This window comes from Watersipora subatra, chromosome 5 (genome assembly GCF_963576615.1).
Source record: "Watersipora subatra chromosome 5, tzWatSuba1.1, whole genome shotgun sequence".
Classification (NCBI taxonomy): Eukaryota; Metazoa; Bryozoa; class Gymnolaemata; order Cheilostomatida; family Watersiporidae; genus Watersipora; species Watersipora subatra.
In genome coordinates this window covers 2,896,542-2,921,373 of record NC_088712.1, presented here as the reverse complement: position 1 = coordinate 2,921,373, position 24,832 = coordinate 2,896,542, and the positions used below count along the sequence as shown (strand labels likewise).

The following is a 24,832-nucleotide window of genomic DNA, read 5'->3' as shown; positions in this document are numbered from 1 at the left end:
GTCATATTTCATATTGCAATTGGAATATATTGTGGAAAGGCTACAAAATGGTACAAAATATCTAGCATATTGATGAATAGCAATGAATTGACCTTGCTTAAAATAGAGAGAGACAAAACGAGATATACTGTACACAATTTTCTACCTAGCACGTCTTGTAAGAGCAAAACTTTTTGTATGAGGAACGAACACAAAGGCTCATTCAAAAAATGGACACACACAGTTCATTTAATTTTGCATACAAGCATAGAAATTTAGTAGTTGCCATGCAACTCTATTATCTTGATCAATAATACCTCCTCAGAGCTAGCATAAAGATTTGTTCACTCTCATCATCACCTAGTAGTATTTGCTATTTTATTTTAAAATAAGATTTAATACTCAACACCAATTTTTACTAATGTGGAGCTTACAAAACAATTTAAAAATAGTACTTTTTAAAGAAAGATCAACGTAAAGTTTTTTTAACATAGCTTTTAATTTTAGGTACTTTTAGTACTCTTAAACCTTTTTAAACTCTTAAAATAATGGATTAAACTGTAACCGAGACTATGCCCATGACTAGCCCAGCATCAGCCTCAGCTTACTTTTTGTTTTTGCTCAGGATGCGTTTGTTGCTGAATAGAAGGCGTGACCTACGAATAAATAGAGAATGAGCATGAATGAGTATCAAATTTATTTTTCTGCTATCTGTTGCTATAACAAAACTCGAGTGAAGCTTTATACATGCCAATATTAACAAAAACAAACAACCACGAGAGTAGCACAGCAATGTAAATCCTTTGTAATTATGATGATTGAGATCCATATTATATATAAATATATATGCAAATATATATTTAAACGTAGATGTACACATAATGTACATGCTTGTGTGTATGTGTGTATGCGTGTGTGCATGTGTGGGTTTGTGTGCACATGTATCTGTGTGTCCATGTGCATGCGTGTATGTGAGTGTGTGTGCATGTGTGTGTGTAAGCGCATATGTGTGTGCGCGTAAGTGTGTACATTTTTATGTGTATGCGTGCGTGTGCGTGTGCGTGCGTGTAAGTGTGTGTGTGTGTGCGTGCGTGCATGCGTGTCCCAAAGAAAAACAAAGAGATGAGCCTATTTGCAAACCTACCAGTTTTGAACTGAAGTATTTGGAGAGATAAGTTTCTGATATTATAGAAAGAAGACAAATTGTCTGTGTTGGCAGAAGTGAGATAGTTCAGCAAGATAAACGCCAACCCTAAGTTTTGGCAAATTGAGCTGGATGAAGGGTTTTGTCATCTGACCGTGTTCAGTGCACTATTTGGGCAATACTGGTGTAACTAGTTAGAGTTGTATGCATAATTGACAACATTTTAGTAGTTGGCAGGGCAGTAGTAGAGTATGATGAGAGACTGAATTAGAAAAAGCGTGAATGTTGTAAAACAAAACTTACATTTCCGGAGCCCATAGGTGGAAAAGAGGGAGCAGAAGCAGACCCTGGAAAAACACAATAACCAGACACATTAGACTGCTGGCAAAGAAGGAAAAACTAAACAGTTTTTTTGGTAAATGATCAACTACTTGCACAAGTTCAGTCAAGATTTGGCTGTTTTCCAATGGCCATTTAGGAAGTTGTTAAAAGAAAGGTTTGAGTGGCTGTGAAACGTACCCAAAGAAACCAGAAAATTGAAAAGAAGATATGCTTGACATTGATGCTAGTATGCTACTAGCATGCTACTAGTATTTTGATAGATCCATGCTATCCACAGATAATTTCTACAGACTGGTGACTCTCTGGACAACTTGTTCTTTGTTTTGCCATTGTGAACAAACGTGGAAGCGGCTACTTTTGTGGTAACTCACCACTAAATTCATAGAATAGCTGTTTCTGATGCCAAGCTTGTCTGCTAGCAACTTCGTAAAGTGGAGTAAGGTTTTCTTTTTTCAAGGGCTAGTAACTCTCATTTTAGCTTCCACTTTTTGCTTTGAGCTTCAATAACATGAGTTATGGACTGCAATGGAATATTGTCATATTTCATATTGCAATTGGAATATATTGTGGAAAGGCTACAAAATGGTACAAAATATCTAGCATATTGATGAATAGCAATGAATTGACCTTGCTTAAAATAGAGAGAGACAAAACGAGATATACTGTACACAATTTTCTACCTAGCACGTCTTGTAAGAGCAAAACTTTTTGTATGAGGAACGAACACAAAGGCTCATTCAAAAAATGGACACACACAGTTCATTTAATTTTGCATACAAGCATAGAAATTTAGTAGTTGCCATGCAACTCTATTATCTTGATCAATAATACCTCCTCAGAGCTAGCATAAAGATTTGTTCACTCTCATCATCACCTAGTAGTATTTGCTATTTTATTTTAAAATAAGATTTAATACTCAACACCAATTTTTACTAATGTGGAGCTTACAAAACAATTTAAAAATAGTACTTTTTAAAGAAAGATCAACGTAAAGTTTTTTTAACATAGCTTTTAATTTTAGGTACTTTTAGTACTCTTAAACCTTTTTAAACTCTTAAAATAATGGATTAAACTGTAACCGAGACTATGCCCATGACTAGCCCAGCATCAGCCTCAGCTTACTTTTTGTTTTTGCTCAGGATGCGTTTGTTGCTGAATAGAAGGCGTGACCTACGAATAAATAGAGAATGAGCATGAATGAGTATCAAATTTATTTTTCTGCTATCTGTTGCTATAACAAAACTCGAGTGAAGCTTTATACATGCCAATATTAACAAAAACAAACAACCACGAGAGTAGCACAGCAATGTAAATCCTTTGTAATTATGATGATTGAGATCCATATTATATATAAATATATATGCAAATATATATTTAAACGTAGATGTACACATAATGTACATGCTTGTGTGTATGTGTGTATGCGTGTGTGCATGTGTGGGTTTGTGTGCACATGTATCTGTGTGTCCATGTGCATGCGTGTATGTGAGTGTGTGTGCATGTGTGTGTGTAAGCGCATATGTGTGTGCGCGTAAGTGTGTACATTTTTATGTGTATGCGTGCGTGTGCGTGTGCGTGCGTGTAAGTGTGTGTGTGTGTGCGTGCGTGCATGCGTGTCCCAAAGAAAAACAAAGAGATGAGCCTATTTGCAAACCTACCAGTTTTGAACTGAAGTATTTGGAGAGATAAGTTTCTGATATTATAGAAAGAAGACAAATTGTCTGTGTTGGCAGAAGTGAGATAGTTCAGCAAGATAAACGTCAACCCTAAGTTTTGGCAAATTGAGCTGGATGAAGGGTTTTGTCATCTGACCGTGTTCAGTGCACTATTTGGGCAATACTGGTGTAACTAGTTAGAGTTGTATGCATAATTGACAACATTTTAGTAGTTGGCAGGGCAGTAGTAGAGTATGATGAGAGACTGAATTAGAAAAAGCGTGAATGTTGTAAAACAAAACTTACATTTCCGGAGCCCATAGGTGGAAAAGAGGGAGCAGAAGCAGACCCTGGAAAAACACAATAACCAGACACATTAGACTGCTGGCAAAGAAGGAAAAACTAAACAGTTTTTTTGGTAAATGATCAACTACTTGCACAAGTTCAGTCAAGATTTGGCTGTTTTCCAATGGCCATTTAGGAAGTTGTTAAAAGAAAGGTTTGAGTGGCTGTGAAACGTACCCAAAGAAACCAGAAAATTGAAAAGAAGATATGCTTGACATTGATGCTAGCGAAGTAAGGCACAAGAGCACAGCATCCAGTCATGGCTGATTTTAGTAGCTAGGCAATAATAGAGGTAGCAATTTTGCAAAAGACATGAGAAGGACTGTGACAGCCGGTAGCTCTTGCAATTCAAGAGCTAACAGAGGCAGAGAGGAGTTACACACTACACACAAATTGAAAAAGAAGTCCTGACCATCATTTGGGCGTGCGAGTCTTTCAATTTTTACCTTGTAGGCATGATGCAGGAAATCGAGACATTCAGCAAACCGCTGATATAGTTTTTAAGAACTTCTGAATTGCCAGAGATGCTGCAAAGGGTCAACTGGTTCAAGCTCAGATTGATAAGGTACATCTTTAGGATTCAACACACACCAGAAAGCTACCTGGAAAAAACACATGGAGCTGTGCTGTAGGAGGAATAAGATGAAGTAGATACTGAAACAGCAATTAGTAAAAAAATGAGGAAGTTCTGTCTGAATAGACATTGAGGAAGAAATAGAGGGAATTTTTGTGCAAGAAAATAAGTACGAGAAAGAGATGCTGAAGTATTACTCCGGAAAAAGTGGGATGAATCTACTGATGAATCATCAGTGCGCTTAGGAACGAAATTGCGCTTAGGAACAAAATTTTGTGAATGTGCACTAAGTAGTGATATGATGCTTGAGAAGAGCATTATAAATTCTTTAGTAGCCCGACATGAAAAACGCGTAACGGAGCATGTGGAGAGATATAAAGTATGTGTGAAAAACTAAAAATTGAATAAGCACGGCATCCAATTCACCAAACTACCAGGGTGTAGACATCGCTATTACTTCCGATGTCTAGAAGTTTTTCAGCAACCAAACAAGATAGCAGAAGCAGTAGTATAGTGAATAAAAGAAGCATTTGCAAGTTTTTCGCACCACTAAGAGTCTGAATTAGTCTGAACTAAAAGGCAATATGTCTTGTTTTGTGGGAATAAAGGTTTAAACTGTTTTTAGGAAGTGGGAAGTGTAGTTAAATTGCTGAAGCGAAATCTCAGTAGTTCGCACTATCTAGAAAGCACCTGTCTAGCAAAAGAGAACCAGATGAGCAGTAAAGCAGATGTGAGTTAGAGAAGCAGATATGAATATGGCGGTGATGATGCACAGGAACACGACATTTGAGAGTGGTCTCTCATCTGCCCAATTATTTTAGAGAAATTATCTCTCTCCAAAAGTAATTGGGCTGGTAAAAAACAAATTCCAGTAGATGCCACAAAATATGTAGTATGATGAGATCTATTGTACTGTAGACGATTTTATAACTTGTAAATTCCAAGTAACAAAAAGATTATGGAAGATTTTTGCTTCGTACTACGTAACAAATTCTATATAATGTGGAGTGTCAAGTGAGGGCAACTAGTCAAAGTCGATTTGAATGGTAGTATATCTCACCACACGTGTGAGAGAGAAAAAACAACAGACGTATAGTGTTACGAGTAGCCTATTTAAATATTACACATATACAATTACGTATAATACCTATATAGATATATAGGTATATACTTGGTATTTAACAAGTATACAACTTCTTTGACATTTTAGTTTCTCTTGATCGATCGTCGGATGTGTCGACAAAACAGAAAATATGTCGATGCGCAATTATAAATAAATACTTAAAGGTGATCGATTGGAGAAGGCATTACAGCATCAGTTTTCCAATCTGAATGCCACAAGTTGAGAGAATCAATGAAAATTATATTTTATCCTAATTTTGACCCATTAATAAAAATAGATGACGAACAGGTAAACAATGCTACTTTTTGAATAAAAGTATATTTTTGTTTTGCTTTATTGTAGACAGAAAATATTTGTATTTAATTTTACTTTCCAGAATAGACTAGAAATAGACTAGAAAAGTAAACAAATAGCTGTAAATGAACATTGAATATGCGCATTTGCATCCACTTTTTGTAAAATTACTGCAATTGTTGTGGAAGTCAGCGCTGACTAGCCATTTGCAAGTGGGTTCTGTGTACAAGTTGTCTTATACCGAATGAGTTATAGCTCTCATGCACAACTGTACATGTATTTGTTGCAAGCAAGGCGTCTGGTGAATAATGGTTCTTTATTTACACACGCTCTATAAGCATGAAAAGATATAACAATTAGAGACAATTCACTTGATTACAATCAAGTGTAATGCTGAAATGAATTACAAATAATAAATACTCAAACAGTTACACCGGTAGATGTAAGAATGTTAAGCTGCACAAAAGTAGGTTAATGTTATCACGCTGTTCCTAATGCAGATTAAAAACGTAATTCTCAGTTTTTAGTTCTGTCGTTTGTAGTCTGTATCACTTGCTTTGTAGTCTGTATCACTTGCTTTGTGCTCTGTGCTCTGTGCTCTGTGCTTTTTGTTCTATCTTCTCTGTTGCGTACCCTTAGGCCTACCTCTCCTGCTTAACACTAGAGCATCTTTGCTTATATAGCAAGAACTGAGTGTTAATATATGGGCTTTCTTGGCAGGTTGGCTTTTGGGCTAATCCGAGAATAGTTGAACACTTATGATAATTAGACAAAGCTCAGCTCAGAAAATCCATCGCACAATCATAACCTGTAAACCAGTGAAATTGATTAGATAAAAGAGACAAGTTGCCAATGCAAACTCATAGTACTACAGTTGCAATACAGCCCATAAATGTAAAATTTAAGCCTAATTTTTTTTTCTTGTATGGCCAAAGGAGTGATTTTGGAAAGATCTTTGAGTGGATTAGGCATTTACATGTATTTTACTGTTCGTATAACGTAAAATCCTTATAACGTAAACGTCCCTGAAACAGATTATTCACGTTGTAGGAATGTCTACTGTACTTAGAGTCGTATCTTTCCGTCATAATACATGCGTACCCGCATACATGTACATACCTAACTAATTATGTTTATGCGATACAAACATTTGCTTGGGGAATTAGGAGTTGTCTTCTCAATGATTTTTACGCTCAGAAAATGAGCTCGAAAATAGACATGTGAACGGTTGTACAATAAACCTTTGATCTGGCGCTTCGGTTGTTCGATGAAGAACGCTTTAAGAGAGATTTTAGTCCGATATATACAACAGCACGCGAATTTATCGATAAATATTTTTAGCTACTTCATTTATCGTTGCAAATGTTAGGTTGACATTTCACAGTTGTCCCGTGACTACGTGCCATCATTTCTGGTAACAAGATTTGAAGAATTGTTTTGCTATTGAGAAATGGGTTAATTTATAAGACTCCGCCATGCACGGCGCTTATGAAGCGGGCCCAATAATCGAAAAGCTTCCATATCCTATTGAAAGCATTTCTGCATACGGTAAAGCCATTTATATATTTAAAACGCGTAGCAATTATGTTTTAATAATTTAAACCTGTTCGCAAGCTGCCAGTTGCTTTTTAGTATGTTTAGTACCTAGTCTCAGCTAACATCTTATATGCGATGTTTGGCTGCATTGTTTGATGTTCCAGATGCTAATGTTCCCGAATTAGTTGTTTTGTAATGGGCAACCGATATATTTTACTTTTACTAAATAGTGTCATGGGTGGACGTGAAGAAATTATGTGATCATACCTGCCAACTCTCACGCATCGGGCGTGAGACTCACGCAATCACAAAAAAATGAAAATGCGTGAGATTTTTGCCCCAAGTTCCATAATTTTATATATACTGTCATTGATACATCAATTGCCCCAAAACCAAATCTCACGCATTGCCCTACTCTTGGGTTGGCAGGTCTGTATGTGATGCATAACTAACCCGAATCTACACAAAACATCAGTGCTGAATTCGCTTTGTCATTTCATTCTATTTGGACCATGTTCAGTTGGTGTACTTTTGCTTTGAGACGTGATGACTAATTTGATTATTAGGCTACTGGTTCAGGTACAAGTGGAGGTGTTAAACTGCTTGTAAGCAATACTGATATTTACTAGTAGAAGGTACTTCTTCATTCTATAAGTTCAACAATTCGAATACACAACTAACTGTTGCCTTATTTACTTAGTTGGAGTTAGCCTTATTTCGTATCAATTATGCATAGACATCAATATGGTTTATGTGTATTGCCGCTTTCTATGCTGGAGATAACCTGAAAGTTATGGGTAATAAAGGACGCTTCCGGTTTCTACTTGCTACTCTAAAACGTTAATATATTCAGTACTAATGACAATCCGATAATTGCTTATGGTTAGGGTCACATCTAACGAATACAACATGGTGGCAACATTGTAACTAATGCCTTAGTTATTATGGGGGGAATCTTACCGCCATCACTGCTTAATCTTCGATCTAATGACTTGTCTTTGGAATGGCGTCGCTGGAAGAGGGCGTTCACTGACTATCTGCTAGCAATAAACTTGGTTGATGCTTCAGAGGATGCAGAGAGACGTAAATTGGCATTTAGGCATCTGGGGGGTGAAGATGTTCGTTAACCTTTTGGTCAGATGGAGTTCATGGCTTTGGTTGATAGGGAACATCAACCTACTGAAATTGAGGAGGGTAAAGCAGGTCGGAAATTAAATGATGTTCTGGCCAAGTTTCAGGAATACTGTAACCCTAGATCTAGTATTGTGGTCAGCAGATTTGAATTTCGTAAATGTGAGCAAGATGGTACAGCTATAGATGTTTACTTGATGAAACTGAGACGCCTGGCAGAGGGGTGCGAATTTGGTAATCAACGAGATTCACTTATCGGAGATAAACTTCTTTTTGGTCTGAATGATACCAAGGTGAGAGAAAGGCTTATGCGAGAATCCGATAGAACCTTAACCTTAGATTATGTTATCAAGGCTGTAAGAGTAAATGAGGTCTCCAAAGCTGGAACTACCGCAATGAAATCAGGCACACCTGAGTGGGCCTGGCACGTTGTCTGTGCCAGGCCCACTTATGACAGTTAAAGTAATAGATCGGCCTTTGGGGATAGTATCAAATGTTCCAAGTGTGGAAAAATGCATGGAGAAAGTAAATGTCCAAAATACAACTGGAACAAAATACAATAAATGTAATCTTAGGAATCATTGGGCTAGTGTGTGTCATTCTAAAAGTAAGCAAACTGTTCACGAGCTGCAGGACACACATTCAGAGGGCAGTTCTAATGATACAGCTGAGATTTACTTTGGGAAGATTTCTCAGGTTGATAATGTGAAAACACGTTTTTGGTTAACCAATATCAAAGTCCATACTGATACAAAAAGGAGTCAGTTAATCAGGTTCAAATTAGACACTGGAGCCTCACTCAGTGTTTGTTGATCTAGGCACTGTGTTGATAGTCTCAACAAAACTACTAAGAAATTGTATGGACCTGGTCATACACCACTACATTGCTTAGGGGTGATGTCATGCAAGATGAGTGCTAGAAAAGAGACTATTTCTGAAGAAATTTATGTAATAGATAAGCAAACGACACCATTACTAAGTAGAAAAGCTTGTGAAAGTCTAAAGCTGGTATCTGTAGACCTTTGTCGGTGTGAGATTGGATCTGTGGAAGTAGATAGCCGTCTGTTTCGTGGACTGAGGAAGGTAGACCGAGAGTATAGTATTAGTTTAAAGTCCAATTCTATTCATTTTACCATTCATGTCCCCCGACCTATCGCCTTTCCCCTCAGAGCTAAAGCTGATGAAGCAATAGAGAAAATTCTGGTTGACAAAGTTATAGCCCCTATAGAAGAACCTACCCCCTGGGTAGCACCAATGGTCGTAGTACCTAAGCCTAATCAAGAGTGGGTGACAATATGTACTGACTACACTGCTTTGAATAAACATATGCTTCAGGAAGTACATCCGATGTCTACAGTAGAAGATAGCTTAGTTAATTTGGAACGGGGCACTGTGTTCTCGAAAATCGATGCAAACAGCGGATTTTGGAAAATCCCACTGTTCAATGAGTCTAGTAAGCTTACCACATTTCTTACACATAAAGGCAGGTTCCTTATTTACGACTTCCTCAAGGCCTGAACAGTTCCCCGAAAATATTTCAAGCAGAGATGAACAGAATTTTGTCTGGGATTGAGGGTGTAATTATACACATGGATGATGTGCTGGTCTTTGGGAAAGACAAAAAAGACCATGATAATAGATTACAAGAAGTGCTTAGGCGAATTTTAGAATCTGGCATGACACTTAATAAGTCTAAGTGTCAGTTTGGGGTGCCACGGGTTCAATTTCTTGGTCATATAATTGATAAGACAGGAATTCATGCTGGTCCCAGGCTCCAAGGAATCATGGACTTTCTCACCCCTAAAACAGTTACAGAGGTTAGAAGTTTTCTAGGTCTAGCAAATCAGTTCGCAAAATTTTCTAGTAAGTTAGCTGAAGTAAGTAAGCCCCTGAAAGATCTTCATGCAGACGTTGCGAAAGGAGGATGGTATTGGGGAGATAGTCACACCATGGCTTTTCAAAATGTGAAAGCCCTGTTTAAAGAACCACCGGTACTTGCTACGTATAGCTCTAGAAGGCAGATTTTTGTGACAATGGATGCCTCTAATCATGGGGTAAGGGCAACACTCAATCAGATTCGAGAGGATGGAACAAGAAGGCTAGTTGCTACGGCCAGCCGATCTCTTAGTGAAACTGAGCAGCGGTATGCTGCTATAGAGAAAGAAGCTCTCGGAGTTTGCTGGGCTATGGAGAAATTCTCTAAGTATATTCTGGGCATGAAACAGGTAACCATTGAAACGGATCACAAGCCCCTCATTACACTATTTGGAGATAAGTTCTTAGATAGATTCCCCACACGCATTCAGGGTTTCAAGCTTAGACTTCAGAGGTATGACTATGTAATAACTCACATCAATGAAAAGCATAACATATCTGCAGATGCTTTATTGAGACACCTGCACTAAACCAGATTTATTAGACACATCTATAGTTGAAGAGATAGAACAGTACAGTGCTGAAATAGTTCATCTCAATGGATTAGATCGACGTTTAGAAGCCATGCGTAAGGGACAACAAAATGATGAGGTGTTGCGTAAGGTCATATCATATGTAGAAGAAGGTTGGCCATCCTATCTTTCTTCTGTTGACACAGTTCTAAAGCCTTACTTTGATCAACAAGCCTTTTTAAGCACCAACAAAGGATTCCTAATGTTTGGAATACGCATTGTTATACCCCTTGCCCAGAGGTTGGATGTGCTAGCAGACTTGCATCATGGCCATCTCGGTATCAGCAAGTCTGTCTAGAGCCAGAAACTGTGTCTGGTGGCCCAACTTGTCAAAAGCTATTGAGACTATGATAAATCAATGTCGAAGTGTAGAGAAGAAGCCGCTAAGCTTATCGAACCTCTTAAGCGCACAGCTACATCGGAAAGACCTTGGCAGGTGTTAGGTTCTGATCTCTTTCATTATAAAGGCCAGGTGTATTTGATGTTAGTGGACTACTCAAGGTTTCCTGAGGTAGCTTTGCTGGGAAATGATAGTTACTCAAAACGTGTCATAGCACCACATATGAAGAGCATGTTCTCCAGACACGGTGTTCCCGAGTGCCTTATCTCTGATAATGGCCCCCAATATTCGTCTACAGACTTTACCCTGTTTGGTAAGGACTATGGTTTTACACATGTGACTAGTAGTCCTCATTACCCTAGAAGTAACGGAGCCGCTGAACGAGCTATACAAACTATAAAGCGTATGTTTAAGAAAGAGGATGACCCTTATATTGCTATGTTAGCTTATAGATCTTCTCCACAACAAGGACATTACTCTCCAGCTGAGCTGCTAATAGGGAGAAAACTACCTACGACAGTTGTTACTCGTCCAGAAACTCTGAAACCTTCACTGCCTGACCATGATGCCTTCAAAGCTAGCAATGATGCTTATAAGTTACGCATGAAGGACAATCATGACAACATTAAAGTGAGACCGTAGAGACCTCTTGAAAGGGGCAGTATAGTTCAAATTCGTGACAATAGACATGAGGGTGTAGTACAAAACCCTACCAACGACTGTATGAGGTCAGTGTCTGTGCAGCGTGACAACGGTCGAGTTTTAACACGTAACCGATTTGCTATTATACCCTTATCTAATGCTGAGCCTTGTACTGTTACACGTTCTGGTTGTCAATCTAAACCGCCTAGATATCTAACTGGTTATCAGTGTACCTAGGCTGTTTTGAGTGTATACAACCAATTGGTTGTATGATTCAATGTAACACTTTTATACGTACTGTTCACTATGTTATGAACCTTTTACGCTAACTGTTAAGTTATAACTCAGTGTGTTAAATATTGAGTATAATGTAAGATGCCAAATGTTTCATTTGGTTCAGAGTTTTCTGTTTGTTTCTGATAAATCTTTGGTTTTCTTGGTTTGCGCTACTTGTATTGATGGTATCGATATAATATTTTATTACCACTGTTGTTCAGGAGCTTTAGTTTGAGCCGAGTATATAACTGATAGGGAGATGTTGCATTATTTACTTAGTTTGAGTTAGCCTTACTTCGTATCAATTATGCATAGACATCGATATTGTTTATGTGTATTGCCGTTTTCTATGCTGGAGATAACCTGAGAGTTAAGGGTAATAAAGGTCTCTTCCAGTTTCTACTTGCTACTCTAAAACGTTAATATATTCAGTACTAATGACAATCCAATAATAGTTTATGATTAGTGTCGCATCTAACGAATACAACACTAACAAAATTCTAAACAATAATATACCTAAATGACAAAAGGTTTAAACAGCCTATAAAAGTTACAGCCTTACTCGAATGGTCGTCCATGTCTGCTTGCTCGGTCCGTACGGCTGCAAGTTTCAATAGTCACACGAGAGTCATGGCAGTTCTTATATATAGTGGCTTGGTAGTTAAAATAAGGAATTAGAAAATGATCAACTGATGATGGAGAAGAAGGTTTCATAGGCAGGAAAATGATAGAAATACCAGAAACAGGGAAGAGAGAGCGAGGCTCCCAAAGCAGATTAACGCGCCTAATCGGGCAGAGGGAGCCACAGCAGGTCCTTGAGAAAGAGATCGATTGGTAGACTGATGCTGAGTCGTTGGAGCTGTTTTTTATAGATCTATGTCTCTGTTAGCCTGTGAGAAGGTGTTTAGGCGGTCAGGCTCTGTTTTTTTATGTTGCAGGGGGTTAGCAATTGAATGAACTTGTCTTAGGTTTTTCATGGAAGTGTAATGATTGGAAATGATGACTAACTCCAATTTTTTTGGTTGTGTCTGGTACAGGTCTAATGTATTTTTATGGTTTTCTGGCATGTCAATAGATGTCTCTTTCCTCATGGGCTACTTCCACAGAAGGTTTCTAAGCTGTTTGTAAATGAGTATATATGACTGTATTTATTGCTGGTCCTCTAATGTATTAGGTGTCATTTTTATTATAATATTGCGTATGTCTCTGGTGTTTAGACATTTCTCCATTATGCTATCTGCTTTTGCTAATACTTCTATATTTTAAACAATTGCTTACATCTCTTTGTTCATATGATAGCACTTCCATTTATACTACAAGTTATCATGAGCTACAAGTCGAATTTAATATATAGACACAATGCTGCATATAGTCATCTTTGGTTTTCTTGACAGTTTTAGGATCACTAGCAATAACATTTAAATAGCTAGCGAGTTTTATGTTCAGCGACTATGCAGTCGATCAAATCAACAAGCTGAACAAGGGTTAAATATAGTTGGTAATCCGAGTAAATATTTTTTAAGCTAACGTAGTACTGTGTGTAAAAAGTCTGATTAGAAACCTTCCTACAAACTGCAGAGTTCTTTGTGGAGAGCTAAAGGCTCGTGTTACCATCTGAGTGCAATATCATATAATAATGACGGTGTTGAAAGCAATAAAATGAAACACTTCTAATGTTAGTTTGATTTTTCATCACTAACCGCTGATTGAATAGTCCCAACACAGATGAAAACCTAGCCAGTTTTGACAAACTGTCGTTTTTGCGGAGTTGTTGCCCCGTCGAGCGGGCGAGCAACACAACAGCTTGTCACAAGACGTACTGCACCTGATGCATCAGCTGCACTGAAAGGGAGTTGTTCTCTTCCGTTTATGCGGCTTGGCTGCGATGTTATGGTGGTCGCTCCATCAGTAATCATAACGGATTTCGCGCAAAAATTTATGTAGAGAAAATAAGATTACAACGTTTAACCAGCGATAAACTTTAACCTGCGGTAAACTTTAGCAGAACTTGGGAACTTAACCAACAACAGCGACTAAACATGTCATTATTTGTGCGCTCAGTCAGTTTTATTTCTAATTTTGTATCAGTCAGTTTTATTTGTTCTTATAGATTTTATTTTCAATTTATTTTATTGTTAAATTTTACTAACGTTCACCACAAAGACTGGTCTTTGGTTAAACGTTATAATCTTATTTTTCCTACATAATTTTTTGCGCGAAATCTGTTATGATTACCAATGGAGCGACCACCATAACATCGCAGCCAAGCCGCATAGACGGAAGAGAACAACTCCCTTTCAGTGCAGCTGATGCATCAGGTGCAGTACGTCTTGTGACAAGCTGTTGTGTTGCTCGCCCGCTCGACGGGGGAACAACTCCGCAAAAACAACAGTTTGTCAAGACAGGCTAATGAAAACCCCATTAGTATATTAAAAGAGTACCATTATTATGAGGTAGTTTGGCTTGTTTTAATAATGACTAGTTGGTATTTTGGCATGTTTTTTTAACCATTTGGTAGCCAATTTCATTTTTGGAGTTCCCTTTTGCAAAAAAGGAGTTTGGAAAAAATGGAACTTTTACGTTTACTATTTTGGTCATCCTTCAAAAAGCTATTAAAATTCCCCACAAAACGTTGCTAATAATGACCAGATTACATCAATATCCATGTATTTTTTCATTTTTATTGTCGTCATGTTCACCGTAGATTTTGTGATGAGTGTGCCTAGGAACTGCGATTGTTTGAACCGTCATAACTACACTCGGATTCAAAGTCACTAATGTCCAAATCCGACCCATTGTCTTCCGATTCACTCATGAGATGGCGAATCTCAAAAATGGTTAAAGAATTATCTGAAGAGTTTCAAACATTTGGCTAAACTATTGGAATGCTCTTCAAGAGCTGCGTACATTCATCAGGAGCTGCCATTATTACAGAGCTTCAAAGTCCATTTACTAATACCAAAGTTTTTCAGTTTTTTGTTCAAAATTTTGAAAGCAACAGAATCAAAATAAGCAATAATTCTGTCACTTTTATATTTCTTACCTTTTTCAACTCGATCTGATACCGCAATGTATTTCTTTATCTGCCCATCGGAGAGTGCAAAATATACCGTGAAACCTGTATTTGAATGCCATCTCTATTTGAGCACCACTCTGGAAAATGGGTTGATAAATGAAGCCCCGAGTTTTAATTGAACGCCACTTCTATTTGAACGGATTAACTTTTTCTTCCAAAAACTTTCACAATTGGTTTGAAAAATACAATGCCACTCTTTATTTAAACGTCACCTCTTATAAATTGCCACTATAGATGATGGGTTGAAAATAGAGCACCATGACATTCAAATGAAGGTTTTCTGGTAGATGGCATGAATGTTGCTTCACTTGTCTAAGTGTTGTCATGCCAAGCTGTACATTTGTGAATTAACTGTTAGAGCATAATCTTTCTAGATTCTATAACATAAGCTGCTAGACTTCTTCGAATAAGTGATTTCCATGAAGTATCCACAAGTTGAACCTGTTATTTGAATTATATATATTGTTTCATTAATAGTTTAAAAGTCAGTGTTTGAGAGCTGTGCATGATCACAGTGTTTTAATGTCAGGTTATCTTACCAGGCTTTAAATCAGATGACTGATGATGACTTCGAATTCGTTTGTCAATATTTTAAAATGTCTATAGACAAAAACTAACAGACTTCGGTTGGAAATCTTCAAACAAATATTTTTGGTTTAAAATGGTCACTTTTCGTTTCACAAAAGTAGCTTTTTCAAACAATAAATTTTGAATTCTCAACTTTTCAATTCATTAAATTTTAACTCAAATTTAATAGCAATAAGTCTAGGATTATTCGTGATAGCTCACAAGCACTATGTTTACATGCTGCGCAGTGGTTTTCAGCAAATTAGCCAGATAAGAGAAATTATATAAACAGGATTGCTGGATGGATACATGGAATCGATCATGGATACCGAACGTCAGAAAAGGTCTTTTTATGCTTTGGTCATCATTATACTTTTGTTTGCAATACACTTTCACAATGTTTTACAAACCTTAACACAATTTTTGAAAATAATATATTTTTAATACATGTATATATATTTAAGTAATAGATTATTTAAATGTTACTTTAGGACTTGCCACCTATTTTTCGAAAAGTGTTGGTATCGATAACAAAGTCCAGGAAAGTAATCACTTCATCATCCTCGTAGAAGCAGACCATAATTAAATTTAAGTGAAAAAATATCGGAAGAATAGCAAAAACAAGATAAGCAGGATAACTTTTGTACTAGTTTATGGCGCTCGAAGAATCTGTCTCCGCGGCATGAGGGCTATATGCGCAGCGACTGCGCAATTGCTGTTTCCTTGCTGCGAATTTGCACTGGCTTCGTGCGGATCAGTGCGCAAAGATTTCAGTGCGAAGACGCCGTTTCCATGATTCGGAGAAAGCGCAACTCCGAAGTACTGCGCATCATGGAAACATAGTGGAAGATTCCAGTATTCTGAACTTTGGCAACAAAACCGTGAAAACCTAATAGCTAACAGAAATGGAAATATTGTCTTGCCAAACGAAGTTAAGTTTTCAATGTTATTCTAACGGGTAATTTTAAAGATGTTGACCGTATTATAATCTGTGCTAAGATTGTTTGAATATTAAGCTAAGATTCATTAGGCTATTTTAGCTTGAGTTATTATTTTTTAAGAGATGTGCTCATTTCTTAGGTGTAACTAAACCACTTAATGAAATTCAGTCCATTCTGAGTTCGAATCCCAGCTGAAAGACTATTGTGTGTATCTGCTTAGACATGCATTTTGGCTGGACCTCTTAGTTTGGTAAAAAATTTTGGGTTTGAATTTGCTGATATGCAGGAATATCCGGTACGTGTTTAGCATTTTGATAGCCTTTAAAATAAGAGTGACTGCTGGAGTGCTATTCTATAACATTTACTGCATTCTTCAACTTATTTGTATTTGCGTCACAGTGATATGCAGCATTCTTTTCAACTTTTTGACTGTTTATGTATTTTTCAGACTAGTATCAAAGCATCAGCAAACAGTATGATTTCTGAAAAACTCATTAGTTTTTAATATGCTCCGCATGTTAATGCAAGCTTAAATTAACTCGTAAAAACTTCTTCTAAAATTCAATGATTGTTTATTGCAGTTAATTTAATGTTCTTAAGACTGCTTAAAAATTTAATAAGTTGGTTTATTTTCTGAGATGCTATGCTTGCATTGTATATTTGCAATGATTGCAGTATTCTATGGGTAAAACATTTGTAGTACAAGTATCATCGAAGGAATCTTATTCCTTTAATGAAAGGAAATTTATCTCTGAAAATTCTATGCTAAACTAGGGTATTTGTGGGGGCCCATGTGTGCGTATTGTTTTTAATGACATGCCATAGATATGGTAATCACTAGCGGCTAGAGAAATACCTAATAATGAATCCAAGTATAGCATTTATAGCGTTCAGTGCGCATCTGATATATCGATTATTGTATTCTCCGTAAAACTATCAGTTTGGAATGGTTTATCACAAACATACCATTCCGCTAAAAACTATCTCCTGTTGTGTTGTCTCGCTTTTTGTTCGTAATCCTTTGCCCGATTCATCGGTGTCATTTCTTTTTCAACTTGTTAACCTTTTGTAACATTAGAGTCTGAATGCCTTATATGTAAGCGTAGCCACCACCCATACTTCTTAGAATGGAAAACTCACAGTTATTTCAAGCATTTGGAAATCTTTGCAATGACAGACCCAATCAAAGCAGCATAACAAAGAAGCAATGGTCTGCAGACTGCAAGCTTCTAAAGTTATTGACAAAGTTTTACACTTATTTGGTTGTAAGCGTAGCTGTGAATTTTTTTAACATTTCTTGGCACCCACAGCTTATCATAAAGCCTGGTAGAGTAAAGACTTTCAATGCAGCCTTATCTGAAAGCTAGCTAATTGATGAAGTGGCACCTAAAAGGTCACTGAGTTTCGCTGACGGGATAAAGCACTTTTGATAAGTGGTTCACCCCTTTTTCTGGCCTGTAAAAATGAAACTGTAGTTGATATGGTATTGTTGTAGACGACAAGCTGATTGTCGGCACAAAGAATGGATTCGCTTTAGTCTACCACATCGAATCCAAAGGTACAGTTGTAATTTTCTTGGAGTTATGTATTCATATCTGAGCTTACGGGTCGATTTACATAATAAATCCTGCCGACTAAGGATTTTAAAGCGCTACAAAATGGGTCTTTACATTTACCCATTTTATAATCTAACCATCTTGTGATGACTGGACATACGTCGAAGAGGAATACCTACTTTCAGAGCGTTAAATCTGCCCATTTGTATATGTGTTGTTTTCTCATAGCTAACACAGTCTTAACGGTTCAATAAAAGCGTGTCACTTTTATATATATATCATGTTTTTATTATGGTTTCCAGTCTTTTTTCAATGTATTTTCTCGTTGGAGCGCGGTCTCCAAATGGCTTTCTCTGGTAGTTGCAAAAAAGTTGTTGAGTAATTGAATCATATTCCAGCCAGCGAAACTGAGCTTTTGCTATCTTGCGTTAACTCAAGTAAATAACCATCCGAGTTTTCAAAGATCACATACTACCCTTTACTGTTTTGGTTGGTCTTTTAACGATGTAGATCTAAAATCCAACGACTACGTTTGCTCTATTAAACTCGTTGGCGTGCTACGTGTCCTTTTAAATCGTAATTTTTAAATTTAGAAAATGAAATTTTGTTTATTGTCGAATATTTAAATAATAGCAATGGCGACCAAGCAAAGCATAGGTTGGTGTCAATACAGCAGACCACCAGAATCTTTTACGAGTAAAGCTTGACACGCAGGGTTATTCCATCCAGCACTACTACAGTATGAGTCACTATGCGTGTTGGTGTCATCTCTCTTATCAAATATCATTTTGGGCTCAGGTAGTTCAGCATGCGAGGTTTCTCTTGACCATGCCTACAAGACTTTCTCAAAGAAGCCAGTATTGCAACTGGAGGCGATACCAGAGTTGGACATTCTGGTTAGCCTTAGTGACAACGCTGTTGCCATCCACGAGTTGGGTTCTCTCAAACTTTTGACTGACGCTACTCAGTCTCTCAATCAAACCCGAGGTGCTAATGTATTCGCTATTCATGTTCAGGTACGTCTGCTAGTTGTTACAGGTTTCTCTATACTGATGTAGTTTTGTTTTTCAACTAAAATAGGTACCTGCAGGTTTGAAATTGTGTGGCTCTTATTGGTAGTCTTACTGAAGAACTAGTCCTCAACTATCCGTGATGAAAAAGCATATGTATATAGTAATCCCTCAGTGCTTTGCGGTTCAGTACTTTGCGGTGCAACAATGTTCGCTAGAAAATTAAAGAAAGTCAATTACAAAAACCAAAAAATTAAAATACATAAATATTCATACATAAAGTACGTTTACAAACGCATGACTTCTTTCTCAAAGCGAACCCAGTTAATCACAGGTACGACAACTCAGACCAGATAACATCTGAACTACACCGGATTACTTAATAGCATTTTGTGGCTTACCTTAAACTGAAAGCCAATCAAGCTAACATCAATTTACTTAGTATGTGTTCGTAGGACATAAATATAATGTTTTGAAAGCCGTTGAAGTGTTTTGGTGGTAAAATTTGGCTCATATATATAGTTTAAAATGCTAGATTCCATTGCGGGGATGTTCATATTCTGCATGGGATGCCGGTCTCCATTAATCGTAAAAAGTCAGTGATTACTGTCGAGTCGCTGAAAATGAAGAAACAACAGATTTTTTTCGTATAATATATCATAAAATCTAAAGATTTGTGGCAGAAATCTTACACCTGTCGATGTAGTCAAGGATGCAGTACATGGAAAGGAACTGACATGTAGTTGCGCTGTGACGATTGATTGCAGGTGCTCACAAATATACACGGCGATAAGCAGTGTACGTTGAAGCTCTGTGTGGCTGTTAGAAAACGACTTTATCTCTATTATTGGAAGAATTCCACACAAATATTTCATGAGCTTCGTCCTGGTGCCGATATTGCCCTTCCTGACATACCTAAGGTGCTATGCTGGTGCAGGAACTCTATCTGTGTAGGATTCAAGCGTGAATACTACATGTACGAGGTAGGTACTTACTGCTAAATGTATTCTAAACAAGAGTTAAAAAATTGTTTGTCAAGGAAATCCACACTTCCTGTTATTGTTTTATTTTTCAAGGTTGACTAAACCTATCTGAAATGTGTTTGTAACTTGAATACAGTGAAACTCGGATAACTCGCCCTCGGATATCTCGAACACATGGGTAACTCGAACGGATTTGTTTGGTCCGTTCCCACGCAATGGTAAATTGCTTTAGATAACTCGACCTTAACTTTGTTAACTCGAACAGTTTTTTTGCCCAACGGCTACCGAGACGGTTGTTATCGCTTTAGAATATCACTTTATTCCAAGCCATAGAGATAAACAACAACTTTTAGTAGTTCTTAGGCGTCATTATTACTACTATCGGCAAAATATTTTCGTTAACGACTTTTCTAAAAGTTTGCAAAAAATCAAATTTTACCAAACATCCGCTTGGGGATAGCTCTCCGCAAGCAAGGAGAAGCGAAGTAACCTTCAGATAAACTTTAAGAAAAATCGGCAAAACTGGTTTTTGTTAAAACGCTCAAAAGAAAAATATGTCTTTTTTCTGAGAGTTTCAACCGCGATCAGGGTTTGCCTATTTTAATTTGAAAACGTCCTGGCAGTCACATCACCTAAAACAAAGAAACAAATCTCAAGTAATAAAAGGAAAATATTTATACTTTCTGATAAAAATTGTTAAAACATTACATGAGAGGTCCCTTAACTTGCAATAAGCAATCAATGCTTTTGGTTTATATATAGTTTGTATATGTGCTGATAAATACAATAATACATGCACTTGTGACAGTGTTCTCATAACTTGAACACTTTGATAACTCGAACACTTTCTCTCGGTCCCGTGAAGGTCGAGTTAGCCGAGTTTCACTGTATATCATTGAGATCTGTGTTAGTAAATTGAATATGGCATTGATGTCTGTGTTTGTATTTAGAATATGTCATTGAGATCTAAGTTTGTAACTTAAATCCGTCATGGAGATCGGTGTTCGTAATTTAAATCAGTCATGGATATCTGTGTTTGCAGCTTTACTCCGTATGTCATCGAGATTTGTGTTTGTAAGTTGAATCAATCATCACGACGTTTGTTTGGAAATTAAATCAGTCATCATGATTTGTGTTTGTGAGTTGAATATGGCATAGAGGTCTATGTTTGTAACTGGAATGTCATTGAGATCTTTGTTTGTAACATGAACATTTCATTCTGAACTGTGTTTGTAACTTAAATCAGTCATCGAGATCTGTGTTGGTAACTTGAATATGTCATTGAGACCTATGTTTGTGACTTGAATACGTCATTGAGACCTGTGTGTGTAACATGAATATGTCATTAGTATCTGTGTTGGTAACTTGAATATGTCATTGAGACCTATGTTTGTGACTTGAATACGTCATTGAGACCTGTGTGTGTAACATGAATATGTCATTAGTATCTGTGTTGGTAACTTGAATATGTCATTGAGAGCTGTTTTTATAATCTGGCCGAGTTGTCGAATTTGAAATTATTAATCTGCATACAAAGCTTGTTAACCAAGAATATCTGTTTATATGAACTCGGGCAGAACCTCGGTTCAAATCTTTCAATCGTTTACAACATCGCTGTTTTTCAGTTTGTTTTTTTCAGAGCAATGAAATGAAATAAAATAAATTTAAACATGATTTTGATTTCATACCAAAAACTTATCACTGAAAACCTTTTAAATAAAAATCACCTTAAAAATTAGTCACCATCATCATAATGCTAAATTATTGAGTAGGTTAACAACTAAGACAACTTATCACAACTACTCTGTCTGCAGTTTGTTAGTTCGAGCAACTTTGCTTTCAACTAGAATTGCTAGTCATTAGCTTCATTACATTGAAACATCTCAGAGGTGATGCTTTTAATGAGATTAATTAATTTAATGGGATTTAATGAGTAATTAAAGCAGTATTGTATTTTCTGTGTCAAAGATAAAAGCCAGCAATTACAGAGGTTATATTGGGAACATAACTCCTGAAATAAACCAAGATCTCCCGTGCTGCAGTTTACTTTGCTCATTTCAGTTCATCCAGGGAGTCAGTCATTCTTATATTGAACTTTGCCTTCAGGTAGACCCACCAAATATCAGTGAAGTATTCCCTACGGGCAGGAACCAAGAGCCCCTGATGGCAAGTGTCGGGGGAGACAGGCTAGCCCTGAACAAGGATAACATCAGCGTTCTTATTGACCACAAGAAACAGCCAACGCAGAAGTAGGTCTCAGTCTATGCTTTTTACTATATTTCTCTTCATCAACTCACTTATTATTGGTCAGTTTTATATTATTAAAATGTCAGTTTTAGGTTTTGTGAGAAACATGCTGTAGTTCTCTTAAAGATGAACATGCACAACATTCTAGTATATTGTATCAAAAATTATCGATATTTTTCTATCATTTACGATTGTTTTTGATGCTTGAGGTGATTTGACTGCCAGGATATTTCAAGATTAAAATTAACAAAACATGAGAGCGATTAATAAAGCATTCAGAAGAAAATAGGTGTGAAATGACATCACTAGTCGCCATAGTTGATATCAGCTATTGCATTTAAGCTGAAGCGTTTCGAGTCCCTATTCTGTCAGTCTCTTCGAACTATAGATGTCATAATCACACTTTCAATTGATCTGACTGTTTTAACCGCTATAAAATTCTATCAATGTTAACCTTGAAGCATCCTGACAGTCAGATCACCTCTAACATCAACAATGTTTCCCAATATTAGAAAAATACCGATTATGTTTTAAGAAAATTCACTAAAACTTTTGTGCAAGTTTATCTTTAATCAACTCACTTATCATTGGTCAGTATTATATTATGGAAGGCAGATGTCACCTGTTGTCACTTGTCAACAGGTACGGTATCAACTGGTCAGAGGCGCCTGTAGCTATGGTATATCGAGCCCCCTACCTCATCGGAGTCTTGCCCCGCTATGTGGAGGTGAGGACTATTGAACCAAAACATATGATACAGACCATTGCTCTGGATAAACCTCGTATTCTCACTCATACCAGGTAGGAAAGAAGTGGCATAGAGAAGACAAATCTTGATAAATCTTTGCTCTGAATAAATTTCATATAGATTGTTGGAGCATGGCTTCATCATCCACTGTATGGAAGGTTTGATGAAGGTGCTGCGTTAAGTTGGGAAAATTTATGAAATGATAGTTATTTTAACATAGTTTGCTCAATTTTTGTTAATTTTATTGAAATATAATATTTCAGTCATTGATATTGCTTTAAAATTTCTACTCGAGTTTGAAATGTGTTTGTGTATCGCAGCATTTTAAGAACTTTGAATTGATATAAATTGTGTGTCTGTACTTTCAAAACACGGATCATCCACAGCACTTATCCTCTCAGACCATTTGTAATCAAGTATGTCCCTACTAACAGTGGAATCATGGAATCGGCACAATTAGCGAATTTGATGATGCAGAAATTTGTGTGTTGGCAGGCGTCTGCCGCAAGTGACAATTCCTGACATCTTATTTAGCCTCATCTGTCGCCCCTTAACTTCTACATTAGTGTTGGTATCATGAAAACGATTAGCATGAAGTCAATGCTAGTCAAATTTAATCTTTACAGACAAGCTTTTAATTCGTTTTACCCACTTATGTTTGTTGGATGAAATATATCCATAGGAAAACACTTCTATGGCTGATTTAAGGTTCTGAAAATCTATGATATGATAACTCCTAGACAGATACTGAAGGAAATCACACAGCAATATAACAAATACATGATATAAAACAGGTTTGAAACAAGGAAAACATGAAAATGTAAAAAATTAGAGGTGTTTGTTGTTAACTACAGAAAGTGTAAGCTTGGCAATGTGAGAGACAAAGGAATAGCTCGCAAGTAAAGATGGTGATAGAGATCATTTGTCTAACACAAGTTGGGATAGGTGAAATTTAAAATGAACTTTACCTTGTTTTACAAACATTTTTTTTCAGTTTAAAAAAAATCCGAACAGTGTTTCTTGTTAGTTGATACAGTTAGTTCGTTTGCTGATAGCCATACATGTACGTATCGCATCACACGTATGTATTGCATCACATGTATGTATCGCATCACATGTATGTATCGCATCACGTGTATGTATCGCATCACGTGTATGTATCGCATCACATGTATGTATCGCATCACGTGCATATATCGCATCACGTGTATGTATCGCATCAAGTGTATGTATCGCATCATGTGTATGTATCGCATCACATGTATATATCGCATCACGTGTATGTATCGCATCACGTGTATGTATCACATCACATGTATGTATCGCATCACGTGTATGTATCGCATCACGTGTATGTATCGTATCACGTGTATGTATCGTATCACATGTATGTATTGCATCACGTGTTGGAGCTTTTGTATGCTAAATACGTAATAGGATTGTTTTTTGTTTCTTATCGCAAATGTTCATGGAAATCTCATGATCTGTATGTTGTACTTGTAGGGACGGGTCATTATATATAGCCTCAGTTCAAGGAGTCTGGAGACTGGCCTATTTACCTGTCTCTATGCAAATTGATCAGCTGATTAGCAACAAGGAGTTTGAGCTAGCCTTGCTTCTCTCTGTAAGTCTCCATGTCTATTATTACTCCCCGCTATGTATATAATTACTCCTCTCTCTATGACTATTATTACTCCTCTCTCTATGTCTGTTATTACTGCTCTCTCTATATGTCTATTATTACTCCTCTCTCTATGTCTATTATTACTCATTTCTCTATGTCTGTTATTACTCCTCTCTCTATGTCTGTTATTACTCCTCTCTCTACGTCTATTATTACTCCACTCTCTCTAGATCTACCCATGACAGCTACAAC

The 24,832-nt window shown here is 36.9% G+C and overlaps 1 protein-coding gene across 1 annotated transcript in view; it reads left to right on the top strand.

Annotated features, from left to right (window-relative positions):
* Positions 1–6,853: 6,853 nt before the first annotated feature.
* The window catches only part of LOC137396244 (vam6/Vps39-like protein), a 50,313-nt gene continuing 32,334 nt past the window's right edge, over positions 6,854–24,832 (top strand). Inside the window, exons 1-7 of the mRNA XM_068082428.1 lie at positions 6,854–7,004; positions 17,908–17,970; positions 18,767–18,984; positions 19,746–19,965; positions 22,072–22,210; positions 22,851–23,009; positions 24,460–24,580. Coding sequence (XP_067938529.1) covers positions 6,932–7,004; positions 17,908–17,970; positions 18,767–18,984; positions 19,746–19,965; positions 22,072–22,210; positions 22,851–23,009; positions 24,460–24,580 — 993 coding nt within the window. The 5' untranslated portion in view covers positions 6,854–6,931. The remainder of the gene's footprint in view (positions 7,005–17,907; positions 17,971–18,766; positions 18,985–19,745; positions 19,966–22,071; positions 22,211–22,850; positions 23,010–24,459; positions 24,581–24,832) is intronic.